The sequence below is a fragment of the Trichosurus vulpecula genome, chromosome 4 (genome assembly GCF_011100635.1).
Source record: "Trichosurus vulpecula isolate mTriVul1 chromosome 4, mTriVul1.pri, whole genome shotgun sequence".
NCBI lineage: Eukaryota > Metazoa > Chordata > Mammalia > Diprotodontia > Phalangeridae > Trichosurus > Trichosurus vulpecula.
In genome coordinates this window covers 54167320-54188869 of record NC_050576.1, presented here as the reverse complement: position 1 = coordinate 54188869, position 21550 = coordinate 54167320, and the positions used below count along the sequence as shown (strand labels likewise).

General features: G+C 41.8%; 1 protein-coding gene across 1 annotated transcript; it reads right to left on the bottom strand.

The window, feature by feature from the left end:
* Positions 1 to 266: 266 nt before the first annotated feature.
* On the bottom strand, positions 267 to 21240 carry LOC118846725 (low affinity immunoglobulin gamma Fc region receptor III-like). The gene is made up of 5 exons (XM_036755480.1): positions 21204 to 21240; positions 12280 to 12300; positions 9333 to 9587; positions 7196 to 7450; positions 267 to 788 (listed from the first exon to the last, which is right to left on the bottom strand). Exons 1-5 carry the CDS (start codon positions 21238 to 21240, stop codon positions 604 to 606), a joined length of 753 nt encoding a protein of 250 aa, XP_036611375.1. The 3' UTR covers positions 267 to 603.
* Positions 21241 to 21550: the final 310 nt, after the last annotated feature.

The following is a 21550-nucleotide window of genomic DNA, read 5'->3' as shown; positions in this document are numbered from 1 at the left end:
TGGGGGAGGAGATAACTGCAAATCCTTTTTTGATAAATAAGTTAACCTCTTCTCTGGGTCTTAGAATATTTGCAGGATCCCTTGGCCCAGTCTCTTATTAACTGTTCTGCCTTAACTTTCACAATTCTTTTATTATCTTTTGTCCCTTTTCAAACTCCTAGTATCAACAACCTTCCAAGACAAATGTGTAGAACTATCTTCAAATCACCCATGCAACAGACAGATACAGGCAAAATGTTCTATTGTTACTGTCCTAGAAATTTATTTGTTTATTAATTAAAATACTAAAATACATGCAGAGTCCTTATGTGTATAGGGTGAGTAATGGTGCAGCCCTGAGCTTCTAGGAACTCAGCCATGAGAAGGGTGCTAGTTGGGGCTGACTACTTTGCCTGGAACTCACAGACACCTCTATCCTCTGAAGACAAAGGGATACTGGAGGTCAGGGATAAGGAAGAGTCCTCATCCCAAGCTTGACAGAAGTCACTCACTATTGCCTTCAGGAATGGACTAAGAAGGATGAGGACTAGGAGAGGAGGAAGTAGACAGAGATGAATGGGTCACTGCGATGCCAAGACCCCAGTCATTCCACAGGCTGATGAATCAGTCATCCTCAGGTTCTTTATGCCAGCTGGTTAGAGGGAGCCTTGTGTTCTTCTTTGGGCCATTGACCTCTCCCTTAAGTGTGAAGTACAGACCAGTGTCCACTGCAAACAGAATTCCCATCACAAGGTAGAAAGGGATGTAGTACCAGATTTTAGAAGACAAGGAAGTGGATGGAATTGGATCTACATTTGTACAAAAGTAAGATGTAGGAGGAAGAACCATTAGAATCCTGGTGAATCAATGAATCAAGTCAACAAATACCTATCAAGCACTTGCTTCCTAAAGGAGAAAAAAAAGGAAGTAATCTGTCCTTGGGTCTGGGGTTTGGGATGGATACTGTGAAATCTTCAGAGAGAAGATTGCTTGGATGCTTAAGGTGATCTGATGCTAAGGGTCTCAGCCAAGAGCTACCATGAGGGTCTCTCCTAGCTCAGAGAGAGAAAGAGAGAAAGAGAAAGAGGGAGAGAGAAAGAGAGAGAGCAGTAAGAGAGAGAAACTATACCTCCACCATACTCATGCTACACTTAAATTTTGTAATAGTTGACATCAGTTTTATTAATATTAATGCTAGTATTGATTATAATATTATGATCATTACTATACATTCTGAGTCAAATTCCTTGATGTTTCAGCCCCATGTGATATTTTCTTCTTCACCCTATATAATTGAAAGAGCTCCTGCCTGGGCCTGCAGAGTCAAAAGATGAACTCTGATTGGTCTTTCTAGGGATTCAGGAATTCAGGATTTCATCAGAAGGGCCAGACACCTGATCATTTACCCCTGGGAATAAGGAGGTAAGTTGCAAGGATTCATACTAAAGTTGTTGTGCTGGTCCAAATGATTGGCAGTGTGGTTGAATCAGGGAGCATTAGACCTCAGGATTTTAAAAGGTGGAGTGGCTTGTATGGGAAGGAGATGTTATTCCTTTCAATGGAGGAATCCAGAGTTGGGTAATGATGGGAGAGGTATAACTTCTGTTCCTTTGCAGTCACATCTGAATGAATGATGATGCCCCATCTCCCAAGGGGTCCTTTGTGGAACTTAGGTACAAATAAAATAGTCAAGATGGCTAGATACTTTCAGCTTTTGTGCTGGTAGCGAGAAATGCAATTCATGGTGATTTCGTACCCTGAAACTATCATTAACCCTCTCCAGATCCATTCTCCAGAGTCCCCTTTTCTCAAAGTCCAACAACCTTTGCTCTTTCCTGGTTGGGCATATCTCACATTGGACAGTAATTCTCACTGCTTTTGACTTCTCCTTCTTATTTCCTGTGGTCACTGAACAAAAATCTTTGTAATTCATTGAGAGTCATTATAGTTCACTTGATTGATGTAAGAGTTGGAATCATGTTGAAAAAACTTCCTTCCTTTCCATTTTGATACCATGGGACTTTAGAGATGGATTTGTTTTTCCAGCCATTACACCTCAGCACCATGGGCTCCCTTCCATATGAATGAATTTCAAGGACTGGAGTAGCATCCAGTTTTAAAAGATAAACAAAGACCAAAAATCTAGGAGGTCTCAACTCAAAGTGGAGTCTCAAGTCATTCTAGGCTGAGATGAGGAGAGATAGTAAGCTCCCAGGACAAAGAAAAATGTCAGATGGTGAGGTGCCCTCAGTCAATACCATTTACTGGGCACTGTAGGAGGCTATAAAAACAACCTCCTTGCCCTAGGAGACCTCTCAATTTAATAGGGTTATAGTATAGACATATAGACATCCATGTGAAAAAGTCATAGCATGCCAAAAAAACCCCATAGAAATAGAAATAAATGTATGATGCTTTCTATCACCTGACAGAGGGGAAATGGATTCAAGGTGCAGAATGGCACATGCATTTTCAAACATGGAAAATGTATGGATTTGTTTTGCTTCACTACATATCTTTGTTACAAGGATTGTGCTTTTCATTTTTCTTTTTCTCATGATGGGATTTGGAGTGAAAATACATATCAGTAGTGTTGCCAAAAAAAAAGAAGAAAAGAAAGAAAAATCGTTATGGGACCATTTTTTAATGCACAGAAGAGAAGAGAAGACAACGAAGTTCAGAAGGAAACACAAAGAAATAGGATAGCTTTTAAAATAATACACTGAATTTCTTAAATGCTTTTTTATGAAAAAGCAAACTGTATGTAACATAGATATATGCTTTCACATTTAATCTTTTTTATGTTCTATTTTGTATATGAAAATTATTATTTTCAGGGTATTCATTAAATTTAGAATTTTAAAAAAATAAAAGAGGGAAAGGCATTCATGCCAACAAAGCATAAAATCCATCTGTATATTCTGGGGAACAAAACCCAGATTATTTGATGTCAAATTAAATTTTAAAATCAAATCTAACACACATTAGTTAAGCACTTACCATGTGTAAGGCATTGGGGGTACAAAGGCATAAATGAAAGAATTCCTGCCCTCGAGGAGCTTACATTCTACTGGGGGAAAACGACCTGTATATAGATAAGAAAATACAAACTATATACAAAGTAATTGGGGTGAGGGTAGCAGCAACAATTAGGGAAATCAGAAAAGTCCTCCTATAGGAGGTGGCATTTGAGGCCAATCTTGAAGAGAAGGAGGATTCCAAGGGGTGAAAGTAAGAGGAAGAATATTCAAGCATGGGGGACAACTGGTCCAAAATAAGGGAGATTGAGAGCTGGCTGTTATGTATAGGGAATGGCAAGTAGAACACTTTGGCTGGAATAACGCATCCATGAGGAGAAGTAACATTAAATCAGTCTAGAAAGATAATTTGAAGCCAGATATGAAGTGCTTTAAATGCCAAGCAGTGAAGTTTCTATTTTATCCTTATTTTTATAGGTTAACAGGGAACCACTGAAGCTTCTTGAGCTGCAGACTGACATGATCAGACCTATAGTTTTGGGAACATCAGTTTGGCCTCTACGTGGAAGTTGAATTGTAGGGAGCAGAGACTGGAGGCATGGATACCAATTAAGAGGCTGTTACAATAGTATACTAGGTGAGGAGTTAGGAGACTCTGAACTAAGATGGCACAGTGATGTGAGCAGAAAAGGAACAAGTGTGGAGTTAGAATCAGTAAGACTAGAGAACTGGTTGGATTTAGGAGGTGAGAGAGGAGAGTGAAGAGTCTAGGATGACTTCTACTTTGCAATTCCAAGTAAGGCCTTTGACAGAAGTAGGGAAATTAGGAAGAGGGGTGAGTTTAGGGGACAAAATGAATGAGTTCAGTAGAGTTTGAGATGCTTATGCCACATCCAGGTAGACAGGGAGCTGGAGATGTGGAACCAATACCTCAGGAGAGAGTTGAGGGTACAATATGTAGATTTAGGAGAGACATGTGCATAGAATGAACCCATGGGAGCTGATGAGATCCTAGAGATAGAGAGTGCTGAGAAAGAAGAGAAGAAGGTGCAAAATAGAGTCCTTGGATGCACTCAAACATCAGGGTCTCAACAGGGATACTGAAAAAGAGTAGTTAGCAAGGAGGAAGATCACCAAGAAGGAAGAGTATTACAAAAGCCCAGAGGTGGGAAAGTAGCCAGAAGGATGGGGTGGATAATAGTGTGCTGTGCTACAGAGAGGTCAAGAAGGATGACGACTTAGAAAAAGAGAAATCGTAGGTATAAAAGAACATGAGAAGCCATCTAATTCACTCCTATTTTGCAAATGAGAAAATGGGGGTAAAATCTGATCCAGCATGTCCAGAGTTAAATCTGGCCCAGAAGGAGTGAAATCACTTGTCCAAGGCAATAGAGATTGTCAGTTTCCATGGAAGGATGACCTCAGCTTTTCTGACTCTGAAGCCAGAGTTCATCACATGGTACCATGCTAGTTCATTGCATGGTATTATGTTAGATCATTGATTACTTTGGAAAGAATAGTTTCAGTCAAATGCTGGGGCAGAAGTGAAACTGCGAATGTTTGAGAGGTAAATGTGACATAAGAAAGCGTGCACAAAGGTAGGCAGCTTCATCTTTAAAAAAAAAAGATTTGTTTGGTCTCTTTTGTTTTTAACTTTGCCTTGTTTTCTGCCTGTATCTCTTCTACCTTATCTGCAAAGCATCTTTCATAGGAAAGAATTTTCATTTAAAAAAAAAGAAGAGAAAAAAATTCAGTAAAAGCAACCAGTACATCAAAAACATCTCACATCATATGCAATGTTCCATACCCGTGGTTCTTCCCACCTCTGCAAACAAGTGGAGGGAGATGGTGAACATTTTTTTCTAAGATTTTGGCTGTGAAAGAGCAGAGAGATGTGGAATAGCTTGTTAGGGATGGTAGAGTTAAGGGAATTTTTAAAGTTGAAGAGACATCAGCAGAGAGGGAGCTGATGGATAAGGAAATATTTAAAAAAAGTATGGAGAGACATAGAAGGGATGGCCAAAGGCCAAGCTCCCATAAGAGACGGGAGGTGATGGGATCAAGGCCACAGAGTGGTTGGTCTTGGGACCACCTCCAGTGTTCTCTCCATTGAACTGCATTGTCACCTACATAGAGATTTTAATTGAAATCTTGAGAATGGATAATTTCCCATTCATTGAGAATGAAAGAAGAGGAGAAAGAAAAAAATCCTGGGGGATCATCTAAATTTAGGGGTCGGAAAGAGGACGGAGGCCAAAAGAAAGAGGCAGAGACAAAAGGATCAGAAGCAGGAGCAGAACCATAATCATGGCATCTCATGGAAGTTAAAATTAAGGGAAGTTTCAAGCAAGAGGAGGGATGGTCAACACTTCCAAATGCTTTGTAGAAATTGAGAAGGAAGAGGACCCAGAAAATCGGACTGGAATTTACTCACAAGAGTTACTGGAGAACGTTAAGAAAGCAATTTCACTGGATTGTTATGGGCAGACATCAGATTGGAGAGAGTTGAAGTATAAGCGTACTATGTGCTGCAAGGAAAAAAAGATACAAGGAGTATAGATCATTTTTCGGAGAAGTTTGGTAGTAAAAGGAAAGTGATAGGATTGTAGTGAGTGAGTAACAGACTCTAGGGAATGATATTTTAAGGCAAGTAGAACTAGCTTGTTTGTAGATTGAAGACAAAGATCTAATAGAAAGAGATATTAAAGATACAAGAGAAATGATGAGTGAGCGATATCTCAAGAGGAAGCGATTAAGAGCATAAGTGGTAGGGTTAATTTTGGAAAGGAGGCACTGGATTGTTTTCTCTGAGTCAGGTAAAAAGGTTGGTCTGAATAATGAGGGAGGTGGGAGGGAAGCTCAGGTATCCTCCATCTGATGGCCTGGGTCTGCTGTGAAGTTGGCAAGGCAGGGTCATTTGCTTGATCATTCAGCAGGCATTTATTGAATGCCTGCTATTGGTCAGGCACTGTATTAGGCCCAGGGGTAAACAGAGATGAAAATGAAAGACTCACCTTTAAAGGGCTTACTGTCTGTAGAGGAGAAATTTTGCACATACAAATGAGTATAGGCAAGGTATGCTCCCCCTTTTGGATTTGGACAATTTTATTTGTGAAAAGGAGGAAGATGGACAGTTTTGAGAAGACCTGAGAGAAATCAGACTCAGAGAAATATACTTACTGAAGACAAAAATGGCCTCAGTGTGTTATTTTCCAACACCTAGTTTACATATGACTACTTTGAGGTTAAGTAGGAAACCTGCACAACTTAATTTTTTTGTGATTTGGGCTGGGGAAGGGGTGCTCATACCCATATTTTATAAATAAAATCATTGTTTTACTTATTATAATATATCCTAATTATCATATCATATTGTAATAATTATTATGTAATAGATAAAATATTTTTAAGCAGATAAGATTAATTAAGATAAGATTAATATCTGGGAAGTTTATTTGTGTAATCTTTTTTCATTTCTGTTCATGAGCATGGAAGTAGGAGTGGAGTCTGTATGTGGTGAGAATAATTGAGGGTTGAAGCTTGGCTGTGGATGGGCTGGTTAACTGCAAGGCCCCTGCACTCACCTGGGACGACTTCTAGCCTCACAGCATTCAGGATGTGGGGTTCTAGGAGTATGTTATGAGCTATGTATCTGGATGATCTTCTCCCCCATCTTAGGGGGCTCCTTTGATATTCTGGAGTAAGCTCTACAAGAGTCATTGAAAAGCTTTCTTCTTAAAGCTCATCACTTGGGAGCTGTGTTCTCCAAAGGAGGTAAGCATGGAGGGGCTGGACCTCTGGTTAGGACTGCTAAAACTCCCACCCATCTGACCTGATCACCACGTAGTGGGACTTCCATGACTCTCCATGGCTTTTTGCCTCAACTGGAATTATTGAGAGAGATGGTATGGCACAGTGTATAGTGTGCTGGGTTTGGAATAAGAAGACCCTCATTCAGATCCTGCTGCTGTGTTGTCATGGAGATGTCACACCTCTGAGCCTCAATTTCTTACCTTTAAAATAATAATAACAGTCATAATAATGCCTATGGTGTTTTTTTGTGGAGATCAAATGAAACATGTATGAAAAATGGTTCGTAAATGTAAAAATGCTACCTCAGTGTCAATTATTCCTATTATCTGTTTCTAGCATTCCCTTGTCCTCTCCATAAGAACCACATAATCTCAGATCTAGTTGTCTGTCTCTTCCCCTAAAATGCCTTGGTCAAGTCTCCTTACCTTTGACAGTGATAACCACAGTTGCGGATACATGGGAAATATGCCCCATGACCCCTGAACAGGAGTAGGATCCACTGTGAGTATGGTTCACTTGAGAGACAATATAGTTGAAACTCTGAAAATCATACTTTAAGGCTTTGTTATTGTGGTAGTATGTGACTTTATGCAGCGGTTGGCTCCTCCAGCTGTGGCACCTCAGGGTCATAGTGTCACCTTTCAGGAATTCTAATCTCTCAGCTTGGAGAAGCAGCCAATCTGAAAGACAAACACAAAAGCCATTGGCTCAGGACATTTTAGCTTGTCCTAGTGCCTTGGGCCATCTAAGACTTCTGCCACCTCTAAAGACAAAGAAAAGCAGACCCTGACTCTGAACAATGATTCTAGTCACTGAACCTGGCCAGAAGACGTGTAAAATGCCACTTGCTAGAATATGCTCACATGTTGTTATTGTTTATCGTTCATTTTCAAAGAGGACCAATGATATCAAAGGGTAATGCCTTGACTCAGTGGTAAATTGGATTGAAGAGAAGTAGAGTTACACAAAGTCATCAGATTCACTCTCTTCCAGAGTCATTGAAGAGGAGGCAAGACAAAAGTTAGGATGACTGGCAATGGCCCAGGATGAAGTGGATGACCCTGGCATCTTCAGTCTCTGACCAAGCTCTAAGAACTCCACAGTGCCTGCTTCAGCCACCTTCATGTCCCTTGGAGCAGGATGTTCTTATCCACCCATTCCACTGGCAGAAGTCTTCACATACTTGGGGTAGACACCCCACCAATTTGCCAATGGTTTTCTGCATGGTCGGTTATCCTCAACCTCATTAGCCTGTCTGCCAAGACAGGTGACCACCACACAAGCTACCATCTCTTGGAACCACAGAGAGAGAGAGTTGAGTACCAGGTGGGCACCAAAGGTAGATGAGCATCCTAGAAAAGGTTTTGGTAAATCCTCATACCAGAGGTACTAGTCCTCCATGGATAGCCACATACCCCAGCTGCCCACATATAATCCAAAGGGCTTGCCACATATGAGAGCCCAAGAAATAGGGAGGATGTGCAGGTAAGACAAACACTGAGGCAACTTGAGAGGAATTAAAGAACTAGGCAGGGGCCTAAAACACTTTAGCAAAGGTGAGGTCATTTGTAATCTGGAGCCATAACCCTCAGCCTGCAGGGGATGCTACAGCTTGGTGAACTGACCATGGGACTCTGCTGCTCAACCAACTCTGGTGGCTCCCATTGGCTCTAGGAAAAAATGTAAATTCCTTTGTTACTTTTGAAAGGCCTTTACAGCCAACTAGCCTCACTGGACATGACTATTTTCTCCCTTGGATTTGACCAACCACCCAAACTGGCCTTCTCTCTGTTCCTCTCATGCTACCTTCAGCTCCCAATTCCAGGCTTTTCCACTCTCCAGGTCTACACCAAACCCCATGCCCCCATGCCTGGAATGCAGCCCCTCCTCACCTTTCCCTCATAAAGTTCCTCTATTCCTGTAAGATGCAGCTCATGCAAGACGTTCTGCACCAAGCCTTTCCTGGTCCTCTTAATTGTTAGTAGTCTGCCTTATAAAATACCTTGTACATATTTGTACTTATAGATTTTATATGTATGTTGTATGTATAACTTGTGTAATATATATTGCATATATATATGACATAAGTAATATATGTGTGTCTTTATGTACATAAACATTACATGTACTTGTTATCTCCCCGATTAGGATGTAAACTCTTTGTGACCAGGGATTGTTTCATTCTCTACACTAATATTTCCATGTTTAGTACATGTTATGCCTTTCATAAATACTTATTGACTGATTAAATGTTAGTCCCTAGACTCCTGGTCACTTGGGAGGCAGTTCTGGAAATTTCCTGGCAGAAACGAGTAGTGAAAATAGAAAGTCAGTGAGAGAAACGTAGAAGAAGACAAACTTAAACCTATATCTCAGTAAGGGCAATGGTGAAAAGGAGAATTAAAATAACCTGCAGATTTCTCAGGAACTCTCCCATCGATGGCCCTTAACATAAGCTCTGTCAATAAACAGGACATGTCCCTTTCCAGCCTGTATTGTAAGCAGATTTCAGCTCTTCCCCTCCCCCTCCACCCTACCCCAGACTCCTTATCCTTCACTTACCTCTAGAGACCTGTAGTTGCACAGAGTTGCTGAGAGCTGTGTGTTCTGTCCGGCACTGGTATTCCCCACTGTCCTCCTCAAAGACAGTTGGGATGATATAGGAGTCCTGGTGGATGGGGATAGCTGACCCATTGTGGAGCCATTCAATGGAATCCTGTCCAGGAGTCTGGAACCCATCACAAGTCAAAGTCACATTGTCCCCTTGGAGCGCATTGAACCATGCGGGTTCCAGGGTCAGTACTGCCCTTGGGGGACCTGATGGGTAGAGAGGAGAGGGGAATGAAGAAAAGGAGCTTCCAAGGAGGCATTGAATCCCAGATCTGAGGGGAGGACACCAGTGCTAGCCACAGAGAATAGAATAGAGCACACACAGGGAGTGTTTAGAGGACTGCGGAATAGACAAAAAGTCAGAGCTGGGTGAACTATTGGTGGCAGTTTTCTCACACATTGATGCCACACTGAGTCATGAGGCCACAGGGCTTTTTCCAGAAGGATGGAGAGACCCCTATGGATCCACTAGATCCCATCTGATTGGTAGAAACAAAAACAACCACAAACCACAACAAACAAGGAGTCATAGTCTTCTTCTCAAAGAGAACCCATCTCAGGGAAAGGAAGAGTGAATGATATGTAAGTTCAATCTTCAAAATCTAAGGGAACCCCTAAAAATCTCTGGGGTCAGTATGGCTCTGTGGGAAAGAGAGGGATCCATTTACTGAGGAAATCCTCTTCCTGCAGGAGGAGGGAGGGTCACATTTGCCTCCATTCCACGGTCAGGCACACCAGCCCCTACTAGCTGCCAGCCTCTTCAAAGTTTCTAAGTCTGTGCCCCCAATACCTCCTCCTGCAACCCTCTCAGTTGACATAATACGGAGACCCAAGATTTAAGTGTAATAGATACAGACACATTTACAATGCACAATGCATATACTCAACATGGTGTAGACAGCAGCATCCACAGACTGTGAGCTCCTTGAGAGAAGGGATTATTTTTGTATTTCTTTGTGTCCCCAACAATCATTTGTTTCTCTGATGACACAGACACTTAACAAATACTTGACTTGATTTGACATGACCCACACAACACATACACAGACATTTATAGATCACTTGGGGCAGGAGAAAGAATGCAGGCTTTGGATTCAAGGATCTTGGGTTCAAATTTTATCTACTTACTAGTGGTGTGATCTTATGCTACTCAACCTTTCTTCCACTCAGTTTCCTCACATGCAAAATGAGGCAGAATAGATCACCCTTCCCATCTCTGATCCATGACCCATCAACTATGTTGACAACCTAAGAGCAACCACAGACACACAAAGCCCAGAAAAGGCAAGGGGAGTGAGGATGGGAAATAAACATTTATTAAATGCCTGCTGTTTCTCTTTGGAACAGCAGCCCTGAGGGTCTTCCCCTCCCAACTTGTTCTTTTTTTCCTAATTAAATAGGCTATCTCTTGCTTCACTTCTTAGAGCCTCTTCACTGAATGGGTGTTACCTCACTCTAAATGAATACATGAAAAGGCCTTAGCCTCAAAGGTCCAGGGTGTCTCAATGTACCCTGGGTCATCTCCAGTCATCCTGGTGAATATCAGGCCACTGGACCCTGATGGCTCTGGAGGAGAAAGTGAGGCTGGTGACCTTGCACGACCCTCCCTCACTCAAATCAAAGTCAACTGCAAGTCATGTCATCATTTCTCTGATGTTATGGTCTTCTTCAAAAAGCAAGGACAAACACAGCAACAAACACAACTGTGTGCCAAGTACTGTGCTAAGCCTTTCACATTCTCTCATTTGATCCTAAATCATAAGATTTAGATCTGAAAGGAACCCTAGAGATTATCTAGTGAGTCCAACTGGCTCATTTTACAGATGAGAAAACTGAGGCTGGGAGCAGTGTAAGGTTAATGGGAAATAAGATCTTCCCTGCCCATCAATAGGACTCACGTGTAGCCTATTAAGGGAAGCTTGCTTGCTTATAGGAAGGCTTACACATCTTTTGTTAATTTCTAATTAGGCACAGAGCCTAAATAGTATATATTCTGAGAGGTGAGCTTTTGCTTTGGTTGCTCACTTATGTGAAAGATGCTGTGATTGAGTGGCCATATGTTCAGAGCTCCCCAACTCCTCGGAGGTAAAGGCTCTCTTGATTCAGTGGTGGATGTAAAGCTTAGATTCAGGCAGTACAGCACTGTTTGTTTATCTTTATTTCTCTTTGTATTTTTACTATGTAATTAAAGAATCTCTTTGACCCCTTTTAAGTTGCTTTCCTTAGTAAAGTATATCTAAGAACTTGCACTAGCAGTCATCCTGGGTATGCCAGTGTGGTTTCCATTACAAGCAGTTAAATAATGAGGTCAAATGGATAGTAGATAGCAGACTTTTCTTTCCATGGAGCAGGAAGTGAAAAACACACAAGCCCAAGAATATAGAAGAAATGGGGATATACACACAAGAACTGCTCAAACCCAGAAGGGCAGCTAGGTGGGGCAGTGGATAGAGCCCCAGGCCTGCGGTCAGGAAGACCTGAGTTCAAATCATGCCTCAGACACATTAACTGTGTGACCCTGGACAAACCCCATATTCTATTTACCTCAGTTTACCATCTGTAAAATGGAGACATACTAGAGGAGGAGAGTTGGACATGACTGAGCTACCTAAAAACAACAGGCTCCTGAGGAAAAAGGTTGAGTCTCCAGCAATAAAAAGGACAAACTGCCCTGGGTGGAAAGTACTGGGAGAAGAGAGTTACCTCAGTGACAGCTGGTTCAATGCTGGCAGTAAAGTCTCACTCTCCGTTTAATCAGGTGGGTGCAAGGCTCCAGCCAGTATAGAAGCTAATGTCCTGGATGTACTGATATGTCCTATACTGTACTGATATCAACGTTCAGAAAGGGCAGGGCAGAAGGTGCTTAAGAAAAGAAGCCAACAGTGAATATAGAACTTACCATCACTCCTGATGGCTGGAGCTGCAAGAGACCAGAAAGCAGAGATTAGACCAGGACAGGGACCCCAGGGGCCTGGCAGCTGGAACTCCCACTAGCCAGGCTAGGGACCCACAGAGGCCCATTGTGCAGCCTTTCCCCAGTGTTCCTCAGAGCTGCCTGGGATCAGAGTGATTCCAGGGGCACTGGAAGTCCCCTCCCCTCAACCAAATAAGAAAATCACCTACTGCCTGCTCAGGGAAGTCTGAAATGCCACATTGGAATCCTTCCTGGGGCTTCATGTTTTGTTCCTTTTCAAAATGCAAACATCTTCCCACCTCAGTGTCAATGGGTTTATTGAACTAAATCCTTTCTTGAGAGTAGGATTTAATCTAAGATTGCTCAGAAACAGAGAGAAGGACAAAGGAAGGAGAGTCTCTGGGGGACTAGCTGTATCTGGCTGCGCTTTTTCTTCTTTTCTTGTTTTTTATTTGTAATTTCTTTATTTGTAACATTCTTTTCTTAATGTTTGAGTTCCCAATTCTCTCCCTGCTTTCCACCTCTCAGCTACCCGTTGAAAAGGCAAGAAATATGATATCAATTATACATGTGAAATTATGCAAAACTTATTTCCATATTACTGGTTATGCTACTTAAGAACTAGGAAAGGCCATGGGGGCTGCATTAGGATTGGTGAGTAGTCAGGATTTAACCAGGTGGTGCAGTAGATAGAACACTGGGCCTAGGCAGGGAGATGTGAGCTCAGAACTAGACCTCAGACACTTACTAACTGTGTGATCCTAGGCAAGTCTTTTAGCACAGTCTGCCTCAGTTTCCTCATCTGTAAGATGGGGACAATAACAGCACCTACATCACAGGCTTGTTGTGAAGACCAATGAGATAGTCTGTGCAAAGCATTTTACAAACTTTAAAGTGCCATTTAAATGCTAGCTCTAGTTATTAATGCAAAGGCAGAATTGGATCCTTGTCTAAACAGGGGAACAAGGTCAGGGATGTTCAGATGTACAGAGACTGTACAGAGGGAAGGTGCAGGAAAATCAGAACTTTCCCCCCATGTAGACAGAAAGACAGAGCAGGACGCTATGAGAAAAGCATCTCCCCAGCAACGGACTGAAAATGGGAAGACCTGCAGACATCCAAATGTCTTGGACAGGGGAACTGATCTGAAAATCAAGAGACTTGGTCACGTGATCTCAAGAAAGTCCCCCCTTTTTTTTTTTACAAAGTGTTGATGGAACACTTGCTCTGCCATTTACTAACTGTGGGCCCTTGGGGTAGACATTGAGCCCTCCCAAAACCTGAGTCTGATTTATAAAATAGGACAACTAGACTAGATGGCATCTCAGGTCCCTTTAGGCTCTAAAGTTCTGTTCTAGCCTTTGTTCTCCCTCCTTTTCACAGCTACGCACTGCTCATTATCAGGTCTAAGGATTTCTCTTCTTCAGTCCTATTACTGAAATATGTCCAGGGGTCATGGAGTCCACAGGGCCTTGAGTGGAACCAAAAGGTGCCTGGACTTGATAGAGCCTAGGAACACCCAGGAATCTGTCCAGACACAAGTTTGACATTTGGGGGAGTGGAAAGGACTGTCTGCTATCAACCACTGTGGGCAGGCCTGGAGCCTCTAAAGTGCATTTTGGCCTTGGTGGGGTAGGAAATCCACACTCGATATATCTCATTCAAACTTAAATTTTGATCTGGAGATGACTCCCCCAAAAAGAGGAAAGAAAAGGAATTTGCACCAAAATCAGAGGCATGGTGTGGCTTTGGAGTCAGAGGACCTGAGGTCAAATGATGACTCTGCTACCTTTGCAACCTTGGGCAAATCATTCAGCTTGTTTGACCTTAGTTGCTTTTTTCATCTAAAAATGGGGGCAGTAGGTGAGGAATCTAAATGACCACTAAGATTTCTGCCAACTCTGAGTTTTTGGTCCACAGCCACAGCTTAGAGCTTAAAACTGCATTAACATTTTTTGGGGAAGCCCTTTGCACACATCCTACATCACCACCACCTTCCATTCCAGACAATGTCTATATATCTGAAGGAAATAAACACAATTATCTTAATCATTCAAGCCTCACAATCTGTTCTTCCTGAATTACTGAAATTGGGGTTCTCCCTATTCCCCAGGTCCCTGGATAAACACTTCCTTTCCCTCAACAAGGAAAGCCAGCTTTAGACACAGGAGAGGGAGCAAACAACAGCAAAATTTTTGCCATTTGAGCCACATAACAGGGAGAAGCACCTTCAACCGCCTCTCAGCTGAAGCAATTTAATTCCGCTGTGGTTATAAAAATAGAAACATCCTGGAGATGTCTATCTAACACTGAGTTGTTATGAGCCATTTATACCATAGAGAGGGTCAGGTTCTCAAAGAGAAGGCCACAATAGGAGGAAGAAAGAAAAACTATCATGTGCCTGGTCACGAGAAGACACCCGAATAAGAGTTTGCTGTAAGAATCAGCATTGTTGGCATGGGACTGACCAGCAACTTTAACATCTCCGCTCCATGCTAATCCTAAGAACTGATTCTGTTTAGCCCCTTCCCACTCCCTCACCCTTCTTTCTACCTTTCACACTCAGGCTTTCCTCTCAAATTAGACCCCCAAACGATGCCTGAGATAGAATTGGCCCTTTGTTTTTGCACCCCTTCTGCTGCATTAAGCTCAGACTCACCTAGACACGACAGTGCTACACACAGAAGCACAGAGCTGGTGGTAGTGACAGGCTGGGCCACACACAGTCCCCCCATGGCAGGCACAGGATGCCAGGAGTGGACTCCAAGCAGCACAGATTCGGAAAATAGCAGCACACACCGGTCCCACCCACCCCAGCACCGTTCACTTCAGAGGACATAAAATTCTTCTAAAAGAAGGAGTCAGCTTTGGCCTTCCACTAAAAATCTCCTCCCCTCCTGCCTCTTTCACTGAACCTCCTCCCACTGAAATCCCCCTTCATTCTCCTTCCTCCTTCTTTGTCAGTGGATTACAGGGTTTCCTGACTCAACACCCAGATAGATGAAACCAACTGATTACACAACTCTAAATTTAGAGAAAGCTGCTAGAAAACAAAAAACCCTATCCTGGCTTCCATGGAATCCACGCTGCAAGTTTTAGTGGAAGCAGAAGTAAGTGTGTGCGTGTGTGCGTGTGTGTGTGTGTGTGTGTGCACGTGTAGAGAGAATATATGTATGTATGTACATATGTATGTATCCAGGATCATAAATAGAAGAAAATGTAAGGTATTTCATAGGAAAAGCAACTGATCTCAAAAACAGACCAAAGAGAAAAAAAAATTTGACTACTTGACATCATGATCAAAAAAGAGCTGAGTCATCACAATTCAAAAAAAAATTTTAAATGATATCTTGGAACCATAGAGTAAAGTGGAAAAAGAAAGGATCCATTGGTTACCTCCTAAAACAAAGCTCAAAATAGAAACTCTCAGGAATGTTATAGCCAAAATCCACAATGTCAAGGTCAAAGAAAAAATACTGAAAGCAGTCAAAAAGAAAGAATTAAAGTGCCAAAGAATCACAGTCATCGTCACACACTATTTAGAAGCCGTATTCACAATTTAGCAGAGAGCTTAGAATACAATACTCTAAAAGAAAAACGATTATGAGCATTTGGCCAAGAATAACTTACTTAGAAAAACTGAGTGCAGGGCAAAAAATGAATCTTTAATCAACTAGAAGACTTCCAAGCATTCCTGATGGAAAGACTTGAGCTATGTAGACATTTTAAAGTTCAAAAGGAGGAGTTAAGAGAAACAGAAAAAACAATAATGAACAATGATAAAGGACTTAAGAAAGCTAAATTGCTTACATTCTATTATAGGGAGATAATACATGAGATCCCTCTGGATCCTGTCACCATGAAGGACCAAAGAGTCTAATTAAACAGAAGGACTGAGAATGCATCTTAATGATTTTAAAAGAAGAATATGAAGAGAAGGGAAGAGGACTATACTAGAGGAAGAAAAGGAGAGGAAGGTTAGGGAAAATTATCTCACATAATCAAGCTGGGCACGTAGAAGTCTACACAAACTAGGAGGAAGGGGTGGGGGGAAAGGCTGAGCCTTACACTTCACTCTCATCTGAACTGGTCAAAGGATGGGAAGAATATGTACCTACACAGTGGAGTGCAGAAAGACATTTTACTCAACAGGCATCTATGGCAAGGAGGGAAGAGAGAAGGAGGAATTAGGAAAAAAATATCGATTAAGGGAGGGATTAGTCCTAAGCAAAACAAACGCTAAGGATATACCAAAATATTTATAGCTCTTTTCGAGGTGGCAAAGAATGGGAATCATAGAAAGTACTCATTGATTGGGGAATGGCTGAACATGTTGTTTAGAAATGTGATGGAATACTGTTGTGGTATAAAAATGATAAAGGGGCTATTTTCAAAGAAACCTGGGGAAACTTATATAAATTGGTGCAGAGTGAAGTGAATGGAACCCAGAAAACAATTTATGCAATGACAACTAAAACACTCTGCTGAATTTAATCAGATGGAAATTAATAGGACTTAAAAGTAAAATCCTTCAAAAATATTTTCGTAAGTAGAAGATAAGGGAAGCATAAGCAGACAGTGGTTTATCTGAAAAAATACGAAGACATTTGGATGGAGTCAAATTCAAAAGAAGTTAAAAATGTAATATGACATTAAAAAAAGATAAAGTGATTTTAATGTGACATGGGGAGGAATAGAGTCTAGGAAAAGGGGGTAGTAGCCAACTGGACTCCGCCCTGCTCAGAACACATCCAGTTGTATTTTAGCTAGAGATTGTCCAGAGGAGACAACCAGAAGGGTTGTGTGAAGGGTCTTGAGTTTCTGTCAAATAAGAATCACTTCAAGGAAGTGACAATGTTTCTCTTAGAGCAGAAAAGGCTCAAGGGAACATGATCATCCTCTTCAAGTACCAGGAAAGCTGTCATGGAGTCTCTTTGGTCTAGGAAGGGAGAACCAAGAACAATTTCATCTTTGTAACATCTCTCCACTATTCCCCCTTCTCTCCTCTGATGCTGTCACTGCCCTGGTATGGGCCCTCATTTCACTCCTGGACCTTTGCAATATCCTGCTGGTGGATCTGCCTGACTCAGGTATCTCCTCAATCCAACCTGTCCTCTATCTTGCCACCAAAGAGATTTTCCTAAATTGTATGTCTGACCATGTCATCCCCTACTCAATAAACTCCAGTGGCTCCCCATTGACTTCAGCACCAAATGCAAAAGGGCTGCTAGGTGGTGCTGTGGATAAAGCACTGGGCTTGGAATCTGGAAGACCTCTCTACAAGAGTTCAAATCTGGCTATAGGCATTTACTTACCTGTGTGACACTGGGAAAGTCACTTAACCCTCAGTTAACCCTTAAGCCTCAGTTTCCCCCACCATAAAAATGAGCTGCTGAAGGAAATGGCAAAGCACTCCAGTATCTTTGCCAAGAAAACCCCAAAGTGGAGTCACAAAGAGTTGGATACAACAACAAAAATCAAATACAAAAATCCTCTGTTTGGCATTCAAAACTTCATAACTTAGCCCATTCTGCTCTTTCAGTCTTCTCACACCTTGTTCCTTGATATGTGCCCTTTCTTTCCACTGACACTGACCTCCTTGCTGTTCTACAGACAAGACACTGTCTCTGAGCTCTAGGCATTTCTTTCTGACTGTCCCATATGCCTGGGATGCTCTCCCTCTTCATCTCCACCTCCTGGTTTCCCTAGATTTCTTTGAGTCTCAATGAAAATCCCACCTCCTACAGGAAACCTTTCCAACCACTGTTAATTCTACTGCCTCCCCTCTCTTAATTATTTCCTAGTTATCCTGTGTATAGCTTGTGTGTGTATGTATGTATATATATATATATATATACACACACACATATATATGTATTGCTTGTTGTCTCTTCCATTAAATTGGAAGAGCCTATGTTTTGCCTCTTTATATCCCAAGGGCCTACCACAGTACCTGGTAGTAGGTACTTAAATGTTTATTGATTAATGATGGGTAGAATTTACAAAGAAAGCAGACTGAAGCTTGAAGTCAAGAAACATTTCCTAACAACTAGAACTCTCTAAAAGTAAAATGAGATGCCTCTAATGGGATGAGTTCATCCTCATTGGTGGGCTTCAAGCAAATGCTGGGTGAGTACTTGTCAGATGAGTTGTGGTAGAGATTGTTCTTTAGATTTGAGTTTGACTAACTTTCCCCTGAGATTCCTTCTGTGATCCTATAGGTAATGGGGGACTGGCCGTGAGGATCCAGTCCTTATGAGCATGTATAGCCTGTTCTGTCTGGTTCAATCCTCCATGGGGAGGCGGCTTCTGGAAGTGCTTACTAGTGCGGAATAGAGGAGCCCGACTCTCTACGGCAGAGCATTTTTGTTGGTTTACTTCATAATGAGGTTAATGAGTTTGATTAATTCCTAAGTTGGAATTGTGGATGCATACAAAAAGCACTAACTCACCAAAATGGTTTTTCCTTTGTTGTGTTTGAGTAAGGAAAGTAAAATATGATAAACCTCTGAATGAGAAGAGAGACTTTGGGCCTTTCTCTCTTTACACAGGCATCCACCTTGTGGGCCATGAACACATGGACATGCTGTTGCATTTGTCTCTGTTGTACGTACCCTGGTCTTTGGTGAAGGAATATTAGTGATAATATTGACTTGTGAGCTTTGAAAGTTTGGGAGAAGGAGCTGCCAAGAAGTCTTGGAATTGGGAGTCCATTTCAGAGTCTGAGGCAGTTGAGCCCTGTGTATCTTTAGTAAGGATTACTGTGAAAAAACATAGATTGTATTTGAAATATCAAGTATACAACTAGAAAGCAGCTCATATGAAAAAGGCCTGAGGTTTAGTGGACTTCAATTTCCACGTAAGCCCCCAGTGTTCTGTGACAAGACAAGGGTGTGCTGGAGCCAGATCATAGTGTCTCAGGAGAGCTGATTGTTAAATTTCCAGTGTGAGCATCAACACCAAAGAAATCAACAAATGCTACAAATAAAAGTTTGATTTATTGTTTCCTCGATTTTTTAGACTTAAGAAAGCAATGAAGAAAATGTTAATAATAAAGATTAAACTGAAAAATGTGAAATGTGTAAATTTTTTTCAGAGATCTGGTTGTTAAACATTTGCAGGCACACCCTAGAATGGGGGGAAGGAGAAGAGAAAGCTAATTGTACCTGAGGGATAATGTCTAAAAAGAGGAAAGAGTTCTAAAATCTGCTCTGGTCAGATCACACCTTTGAGTACTGTGTTTGGTTCTGTGCACCATATTTTAGGGAGGATATTGACAAGCTGGAAAATGTGCAGAGGAGAACAACCAGCAAAGTGAGGAAACTAAAAAATCATGCCCTGAACGATCAGTTGAAGGAATTGGATTATGTAACCCTATAAAAGAGAAGTGTTGGGGGAGCTTACTAACTGATTTCAAGCATTTGAAGGGTCATCATGTGGAAATGGAGCAAATTTGCTTTTTTGCCCTACAAGACAGAACTTGGAACAGTGAGCAGACTTTGCAAATGATCAAATTTGGGACCTATATATGGGAGGCAGGGGGGGGGGGAGGATTACTATCGATTATCAAATAATATGGGCTGCCTTAGGAGAGAGGGACTTCCCCATCTTGAATCAGAAGCTGGGTTACCCCTGTAGTAGGAGGGCAGAGTTTATAATCTCAAAGAGGATCATAAACATGTCTGGAAGGTTCGGAACCGCCGGATATAAGAAACTCTCAAAGTAGAAGGCAGAAGAATCAAAATATTTATTTAGGCTCCACAGTAACCAACCCATGAACCAGCAGCCCCATTTTGATATGTTGATCAAAAGCTTCCAGGCCCAATAAGTACGCCTTGAAAGAGTAACCAGGAGGCTACAGAGAAGCATGATTGCGTAAAGCAAAATCATGTTTCCCCCTTTATGGTAATAAGATTACCCACTGGCCTGAAGTCTTTGTTCAGCTTCCTCCCGTAGGTCAGCTCTGCTACTGGCAGCTCCTGCCTCAGCTGTGTCTGTGTCTGTGTCTGAAGCTGCAACTGTAACTGTCGATGTAACTGACGATGTAACTGTCGCTGTAACTGTCGCTGTAACTGTCTCTGGCTCCAACCGGAAAAGGAAAGAGAAGAGAATCTTCAAGCTGTCCTCTCCCCTCTTATAGGGTTTTTGACATCATCAAGTTCCGCCCGAATGACCAGGGCCGATTGGTTCCTGAGTTGGCCCCTCCCCTTAGGACCCTGGGAGGTTCACATTCACATGGATCACATTAATAGCTAATGGAGTTTGGGCCTGGGGCTTAGCACCTAGTAAAGCTCACTGAGATAAACTGAGTCACTCAAAGAAAACAAAGGTCATTTTGGTTACAACCCCCTTTCTTAACTTTATAAAATGGGTTCCTGCTCAGCTATGGGTTAGCCTGGATGCCCTCTCAGGTCCCTTTCAGCTTGGAAATTCTATGATTCTATGAACCTTATCTCTCTGACCATTCTTATTCTTTATTCCTTATTCCTATCAGCCTGATTGACACACCCATTATACCAATCCACAACTTTTCCCATGGTGGCTATTCCAAATCTTTTCCATTCTTCTCAAATTACTAATTCCACCTTTCACTCTTAGCAAATGACTACAGATCTCACATTATTGGTAAGATTGAGACAATTTACCATGAGGTTCCTCACCTTCCCTTCTTTTCACCTTGAAATGCCTGCCTTTACCCATCCTCTCTTGCTTTACTTCCATCCTCAAGGAAGAAATCTTTCTCCTCTTTGCTGCCTGATTATGTTTTAATATACACTCAGTCCTTTTCCATTAATATCCTCTCTCTTGCATCATTCACCTCTCATCATCGTTCATCATCTTCACTGGCTTTCTTGCACCATCGATCTTGTCCTTCCCATTGAGTTATAACATGCTTAGCTCTCCTATACCTTTCAAAACCTCTCCTTTATTTTTCACCCCCGCCATGATACCTCGATGTCTTGTTCCTTCTCTTAACCACCAGACTTCTTGAAAGAGCTATCTACACTTAATTCCTCATCATCCATTCACTCTCTTGTAAGATATTTTTCACCTTTCCCTCTCTACTGGCATGTCTTGCTCCAAGGTCACCAATGACCAATCAATCACCTTATCTCAAGACTCATTCTCCTTGATCTTTTTGCAAGATTTACCCATATTCACCATTCCCATCCCAACTTCACATTACTGTCTTTCCTGTTGCCTTTTTGGACATTAATTGTTTTACCTTCATTGAAAAAGTTTCTTTAATAATGTG

Coding starts and splice junctions, on each gene's coding strand:
- LOC118846725 (XM_036755480.1), bottom strand. CDS start 21,240: ATGGCGGGGGTGAAAAATAAAGGAGAGGTTTTGAAAG. Junction 9,588..12,279: donor TCCAGCCATCAGGAGTGATG/GTAAGTTCTATA, acceptor TCTACCCATCAG/GTCCCCCAAGGGCAGTACTG. Junction 789..7,195: donor TGTGGTTATCACTGTCAAAG/GTAAGGAGACTT, acceptor GTACAAATGTAG/ATCCAATTCCATCCACTTCC.